Source organism: Azolla caroliniana, unplaced genomic scaffold (genome assembly GCF_043228905.1).
Source record: "Azolla caroliniana isolate FFs.n. ecotype wild unplaced genomic scaffold, voAzoCaro1.0.p SCAF_5, whole genome shotgun sequence".
Classification (NCBI taxonomy): Eukaryota; Viridiplantae; Streptophyta; class Polypodiopsida; order Salviniales; family Salviniaceae; genus Azolla; species Azolla caroliniana.
In genome coordinates, this window is record NW_028230440.1 from 4,249,504 (window position 1) to 4,257,195 (window position 7,692).

Consider the following 7,692-nt stretch of genomic DNA (forward strand, 5'->3'; position numbering starts at 1 on the left):
CATCAGCCCATAGTGTCTTTAACAACAAAAGTATGGAGACATATAGTAGATGTAAAGAAAATTACTGGAACATGAAGATGGGGAAATTCCCATCTAACTAGTGCATCATCCCATAGTGTCTTTAATAGCAAAAGTATGAAGACAAATAGTTGATGTAAAGAAAATTACTTACATGATTCAATATGGTTCACCCAAGTTTGGGAATGACACTAGGGAATCAAACCAAGAACCTATATGTGCCATGAAATCCAATTACCTAAGTGGACAATGTATGAGCACCAAGTGTTTTATATTGACAATTGATTGTTGACGGAAGACAAATGATAGATATAAGGCTATTCTATCAAAGTTTGAATTGTCCATGACATAGATACATCTCGCAATTGAAGGAGCTGACACAACAAAAAAAATTATGACAAAGAAAACACTTAATATGACCAATAATAGAATGCATTAATTGACGGTTTACTGAAAAAGCCGATCTATTTATAATAATAATAGTAATAAAGCACAACTATATTTTTCATCTGAAACATATAGCTTTACAATCATGTTTCAACTAGGCTTCTCAAAACAGCAGTCGAGAGCCTTTTAAACAAAAACATTAATAGAGATTTTAAGACTAAAAAAGTATACATAAGCACTAGCTCTTGAGTGTTTTAGGGCTTGGGGTTTTTGTCTGACATGGATTTTATTCGTCTTACAAGCTGCAATAATATACACAGTACTCGTATGAACAAGTTTGCATAGCTATAACAACATCATGGGAGAAGCATCCAGCTATTCCTTTTTGGTGGTTGCAGTTATCACATAGAAACCAACACTAACCAACACTTCCTTCTAGCTTTATACTCATCAATTGGTTGACCTCGGATGCAAACTCAAGAGGGAGTTCATTGAAAACCTCTCGACAGAAGCCACCAATTATGGCAGCAATCGCTTTCTCTTGATCTATGCCTCTTTGCTGGAAATAGAAGAGTTGATCCTCGCCGATTTTAGAAGTGCTCGCTTCGTGTTCAACCCGGGCAGATGGATCCTTCACCTGTTAGCATACATATAACAAATAAAACTTGAGTAAACTTTAAACAAGTTGCAATGCACATCCATATAGACTCTATCATGCTAATCGATCCAAATAGATACAATCAACAAAAAAGAGGATAGAAATCATAAATTCTAGGTCTGAACCAAAGATGGCACAGCATATAAAAGGTCATAGATCCAAATTGATAAAATCAACAAAAATAAATAATAGAATCATAGGTGATATGCTCAAATCATTCACTCCATAAATAGCACTATGCAAAACCCAGTACATTCATAATCATGTGCACAACAGTATAATTCCTAATCCGCTTCATATGCCCTTGGCAGCTCAGGCATTTGAGCCCAAATGGAAATAGGACTAGAATATAAAAGTTTTGAAAGAGATGGATGAATGTTACCGTCGCTAGAGGCTAAGTATGATGCATGGATCCCGAAGGATTAATACAATATAGGGAGAGCAACAGCTTATCTCACATCTAAAGAAAAGAATTTTTGAATCTTTGCAAGTAAACTCCAAAAGTTGTGCATGATGTCCAATTGCTAAGTGATCTTCTAACACTTGTTCAGGAATTCACAATCTTGGAGCAGTCCAAAATTTTTAATGTCAATGGGAGAATATGTAGAGCAAATAAGCACCAAGTGTTCACTGCAAATAATGAATGATAAGAGGTGATGGTAATAGTGATAATAGTGCTGATGATATATTAACATCCACATGGGACCAGCAAACATTACAAAGCACTGCTCTCCCCAGTAATTAGGTGGGAGATTTTTAAATGGTAGAGAAGGGGAAAGTGGGATTCAAACTGTTAACCTTTAGGAAGCTAGTAATGGAACATACCACTAGAAAGAGAGTGAACGCAAGAGAAAAGTAATATATAACGCCTATTAGAGGCTGAAATCCGCCTAGAAGACAAATCATGACTACAAATATGGATGAATTAGAAACAAAAGTTCATGATAACAAACTTAATGAATGAGAGATATTCTTGTCTTAATGCAATATTGTCCTCACGAGACCATATCATGAACTATGGAACCATCATAGTATTACAAGAGATCCCCATGCAAAAGAAAGAGAACAGCACGCATCTGGCTCATGCATTTTTAGTAACTTCAATCTTATGCTTAAAGAGAGAGAAATCATGTTAAAATTAAATGTTCCAAAGGAACAATCTATATGGCTACTGTAACAGAGTTTCCCTCCTATTTATCAATCTCTGTGCTATGATTAATGTAAACTTAGAAACTCTTTTGAGCATCAAACCATTGATCCGAATCAGGTCATTTGCCCTCTCTCTTGGTGGGTCACCTTGAAGGAAGGTTGCCTCTCGCTGTATGTAATTTCTTTATTAAATATCAAACAACAGAGGCACAATTGAGTAGCAAGGCCTTCATACACCAAATTAACTATAGGTCTACACCACAAGACCCTAGTTTTCCAAACAGCATAACCATAATCTATTGCAAGCTTTATTTACTTGTCAGAACATCTTAATCTTCTTTCCTAAAGATCCAATGATATCTCATTTCTAATACCTTCCCATCTGCATTGGGACACCTAAAATGCTTCACAACCTTTAAAACTATCTTGGAAAAGAGGTAATGCACATTTCTTGAGTTCCTATCATCAGGGCACACTCTCAATCAGCCAAGCTTCTTAATAACATATCCTGGATTCGGCTATTATTAAACCATATAAATCTCTCAATCATCTAACAACTTGAAATAAATAATGACACACTGTTGAAAAAGATATGATTGCCCATCATTTTTTTTTCAATCGGTTAGCTTCTGGAACCAGTGATCATCTCTCTCATCATCTATTGTTACTACATACACACTTTTTTCTCAATCATCTAGCTTCTCAAAATAAACAATGACATCTCTCTCAATCATCATTTTGTGAAATGAATAAAGGCATTTTCTCTAGATCCTCTATCATTGATTGCATGTGTATCATTTTCTCAATCGTCCACTACTTGAAGTATAAACAAAAATCAGCTCACCTGGATATAAGGATATGTATTGGCTGCCGCTTGATCGCCCAAAAGCATTGAATCACATTGCGAGAAGTTCCTCGCATTATGAGCAGACGGTTGAACTTGAACAAGACCTCTATAACAATTCATTGATTGACCAGCTGATATACCCTTAGAAACAATTCGACTCTTGGTATTCTTACCAACATGGATCATTTTTGTGCCAGTGTCTGCTTGTTGCCTATTGTTGGTCACGGCCACCGAGTAGAACTCTCCTTTGGAATTATCTCCTTTCAGCACAACACTAGGGTATTTCCATGTAATAGCTGACCCAGTCTCAACTTGGGTCCAAGAGATCTTCGAGTTTTGCCCATCACAAAGACCTCTTTTGGTGACAAAGTTGTATATACCACCCTTTCCATCCTCATCGCCCGCATACCAATTTTGTACAGTAGAGTACTTAATTTCGGCACCCTCAGCACAATACAGCTCAACTACTGCTGCGTGAAGCTGGTTCTTGTCATAAGAAGGGGCAGTACAACCTTCTAGATAACTCACAAAGCTTCGTTCATCAGCTACAATTAGGGTTCGTTCGAATTGCCCTGTTTCTAGTGAATTGATTCTAAAGTAAGTCGAGATTTCCATAGGTGAAACAGTGTCTTTCGGTATATAGCAAAACGACCCATCACTAAAAACCGCTGAATTCAGGGCAGAATAAAAGTTATCGGCAACCGGAACAACTTTCCCAAGGTATTTCTTGATTAGTTCAGGGTATTCTCGCACGGCTTCCGAAATCGAACAAAAAATAACTCCAGATGCTTCTAGAGTCTTTCTATGAGTAGTGGCTATGGAAACACTGTCGAAAACAGCATCCACAGCAACATTCGCAAGTCTTTTTTGTTCAGTTAGCGGAATCCCTAACCTTTGAAATGTATTAAGAAGTTCGGGATCAACCTCGTCTAAGCTTTGTTTCTTCTCTTTTTGCTTTGGTTCCGTGTAATAACAAAAATCTTGAAAATCAATGGGGGGATACATATTGTCAGACCATGTGGGCTCTTTCATCTTCAACCATTGTTTGTATGCGTTGAGCCGGAACTCGAGAAGCCATGAAGGTTCTTCTTTCTTCGCTGAGATAAGCCTAATGGTTTCTTCAGAGAGACCTTTAGGTATAGAGACTGATTCTATGTCTGAGACAAAACCCCACTTGTAATCTCTCTTCAGAAACTGTTGTATCGCGTCGTTCGAGGGGGAAGATGGTGAAGGAGGCGAAGATCCTTGTTCTCTCTCTAGAATAGTAGATCCACCGTCGCTGATCTGCGCAGAGATGGAGAGGAAAACCCTCTTTGGCCTTTTGTCTGTGATGAGTCCGAGCTTGGTTATCGAGGGAAAGAAGACTGGATTGCGAACGAAGGAGGAAGAATAGTGGATAGGGAGGGTCGCGGTTGGATTTGAGGCAGACATAGCTTATGGCTATGGCGATGGCTCTGACTCTGAGCAAAACCACTTGTTTGTGTTTGGAAGAAGAAGAAGAAGAAGAAGAAGAAGAGGAAGAAGATGCTGTTGATGATGATGAATGACAATTGGGGCTGTTCACACCAGAAATTCTGTATTTGCTATGGATACAAGTTGTTACAAGTTACAACATTAAGATTGAAATCGCGGAAAACACACAACTCTTTCTGTCTCTCTGTTGTCTCGGATTGGGATGAGGCGATTGATTGTTGTGAATGTGATATATGTATACATATGGTATGGAATGGGCCCCCGTATGCCCTGTCAATGACAAGCTTGTCGGGAGGTCACCTGCCCAAATGATCCCCCCCCCCCCCCCTTCGAATCGTGTGGTTCATATTCGAGAGCTTAATTTGTCGAACAACTTCGCGACCAGTTTCTCCTGGGTTTTTTCATGTCCCTGCCACACATATTGCCATCTCTCCCAAACTATACTGGCTATTTGTTCAATTCGGGCATCTCTCCCAAACTATATTGATCGTCAAAAAACTCAAATTGATTGTTAAGAAGGTTCCATGAAAGTTCAGTTAATCAATAGTTTAGAACACGAGGCAATCTTGACGATGGTCTGCTCGAGGGCGTAGACTGATGCTGTATGTGCTAGTTAACCATGAGCATACATATGGAGCCTAGTTATCAAAATCGTAATCATCTAATCATTGTTTACAAGCTAAAAGTGGGGCAAGTGAGCAGCTCTAGTCAATGGAGTCAAGAACTTGAGGTGACACACGAGTATGGTTGATGATTGTTATGGTGAGAGAACATGCATAGCGTCGGGTAACAATTAAACATAGCTTAGAAATTTGTTTATGTCGTCAAGCCTGTCGTGATTGCAAACAATTGAATGATCGTGATCTAAGATTGGTATGAGGTCATATCATTAGCCTAATTCACTATGTTTGAATAACCGATAGCTTGGCATGATTAATTTTAATAATCAAGGAGAGCATATAAGGCAATCAATGCATTGCCTACACAATAGGGGTACGCCACAATTTTAGATACAGAACTTTATGCAGTTTTGATGTGAGTGTGGTTCATAGATAGTAGGGAAGTTGAGGTGATCGAATCTAGTAACAATCGCAACTGACCAAACCCATGGTTTTATCCCGAGTCAAATTCTCGTGTCGAAACTTTCATGCCTATCGTGCAGGTATAAGTCTCGGATACAATGGGCACTCCTCTCGATTGCACTTTCGTGAGTAGAAATTTCTTGAACATGGATGGAGAGCCCCTGATCATTTCAAAGAGTCCCTAATCATATCGGAGAGTGACTAATCATATCACAAGGTCCCTAATCATCTATGGGAGTTGCTAATCATATCGGAGAGTGACTAATCATGTCACAGGGTCCCTAATCATCTTCTGGGAGTTGCTAATCATCTCGGGGAGTGGCTAATCTTCTCGGAGAGTCGCTAATCATCTCGGGAGGAAGGTTTTTAAGTCCGGTCTCACAGGTCGCATTTCCACTATCATAACATGGAGACAGAGAGAATCATGGCATCATCCGAAGAGAAACCGAGAGAGGAGATTCCATTAGAGACGATCCAACGATTCAGAGGAGAAGCACAGCAGCAGTCCATGAACGCCATCGCCATGCTTCATCATCCTCATCACCATCACCATCACCATCATGCAAATCACTCTTGTGAAGCACGTTCAAGGTATGCATTTTCTTTATGTACATGTATAAACTATTATCAACAGTGAAAGCACATCGTGCTAAAAAAACTCCAAGAAGCACAGAGCACAGTCATACAAGCAAGCATGTAAGAAGAAAAACTCGATTGCATATAAAGCCCTGGTAGAGAAAAATTCACATCAGCTATTTCTCGATACTTCTTTTTTGTTTCATAGTTGAGTAAAATAAAACAACCCCAAAAACTTAAAAACCTGAAGACCACATCTTGTAAGCAAGTTGAAAGAAAAGAAAAATCAATATCATAAAATTGATTATCTTTATATTCATAATGGCAGAAACCCTTAAAAACATCATATGAGGCAAGTAAAAACCCTGAGAGAGAAGAACCAACTCCAGCCCCCAAACAAAGAAAATGTACATCATGCATTTAATACATTATACATCTTTTTTGCATCAGAGGCTAATCACATGCGCATGTGGTTTATGTCATTGAGTGTAGCAAAATTTGGATGATTATGATGGTGATGTGGACAATGATGTTAGTGATGGTAGGGATGATGACTAATTTTTTATGGCTAGTGATGATTATGATGGTGATTATGGTTGACAATGCTGACGATGATTGATGGTGTTAAATCATGAGAATCATTGGATAATGATCATAGATGATGATGATAATGATCGTGATGATGATGTCAACTTCTTTTGGTTTTCAGGGATAGCATAAGTGATGCCAGAGAGGAAGAAAAGGCGAAAGTAAATCCTGGTATTCAAGCAGAGAATAATACAGAGAACAAAAGTACACAGACTCAAGAGTAGGCGGGTGATGGTAACATGGACATACTTGAATGTGCTGTACATAAGTAGATTCGAATCTATAAGGGTATTTAGTTTACTTTTGTTTTATTTGCATTCATATTTGGCACTGTAGTCCATCCAAAGTGTATGTATAGAGCAGTGGAATGCCCAAAGTAAACATTTTGTATAGGACTATGGTAACTTTTGGTTTGTGTCCTTCCACTCCATCTCACAAATAGGTGTAAATGTTTGTGATCTATTATGCAATAAATGAGTTTATGTGTTTGTTTCCTCTACTAGAAACATCATTATTAATGTTTATTGTTTGACCTTTGCATCTTAAGAAGATGTAACTTGAACTTGAAGAGCAAGGTTGCAAAAATGTAAATATTTATGAATTTGGTCCCATAATTAGGCTTTCATTGATATAAATATGGCTATCCACCCATCCAAGGGATTCCTTGCGATGTACTTCTGAGTTGCAGCTGTTAGACACTTACAGCCCAGTAGTTAGGGTGCTACAACAGCCAGCTAGTTTGGTGTATTTACTGCCATATTAGTTACTAGTATAGTTGGTTGATTACAGAGTTGGGTTGGGCATAATATAATCAATTTCTGTCATTTTGGGGAGTTAGTTTGCAGCTTATACCCTCACAAATGTCCCCCTTTTATGGCCGCCTACAGCCATACAACCACTCTTTCTGAGGTCTC

The 7,692-nt window shown here is 38.5% G+C and overlaps 1 protein-coding gene and 1 long non-coding RNA gene across 2 annotated transcripts; one reads left to right on the forward strand and one right to left on the reverse strand.

The window, feature by feature from the left end:
- Positions 1–497: 497 nt before the first annotated feature.
- ABCI8 (ATP binding cassette protein 1) lies at positions 498–4,548 on the reverse strand. The gene is made up of 2 exons (XM_087319454.1): positions 3,057–4,548; positions 498–1,042 (listed from the first exon to the last, which is right to left on the reverse strand). Exons 1-2 carry the CDS (start codon positions 4,488–4,490, stop codon positions 824–826), a joined length of 1,653 nt encoding a protein of 550 aa, XP_087175580.1. The 5' UTR covers positions 4,491–4,548; the 3' UTR covers positions 498–823.
- A 1,421-nt stretch (positions 4,549–5,969) lies between these two features.
- LOC147863760 (uncharacterized) lies at positions 5,970–7,273 on the forward strand. The gene is made up of 2 exons (XR_015529827.1): positions 5,970–6,205; positions 6,900–7,273. It is a non-coding gene; the product is annotated as an uncharacterized LOC147863760 (long non-coding RNA).
- Positions 7,274–7,692: the final 419 nt, after the last annotated feature.

Bases quoted from the DNA above. Each gene is read 5' to 3' on its own strand.
- ABCI8 (XM_087319454.1), bottom strand. From the start codon at position 4,490: ATGTCTGCCTCAAATCCAACCGCGACCCTCCCTATCCACTATTCTTCC. The intron at 1,043-3,056 runs GTGAGCTGATTT...GTATGCTAACAG, and splicing joins ATACATATCCTTATATCCAG to GTGAAGGATCCATCTGCCCG.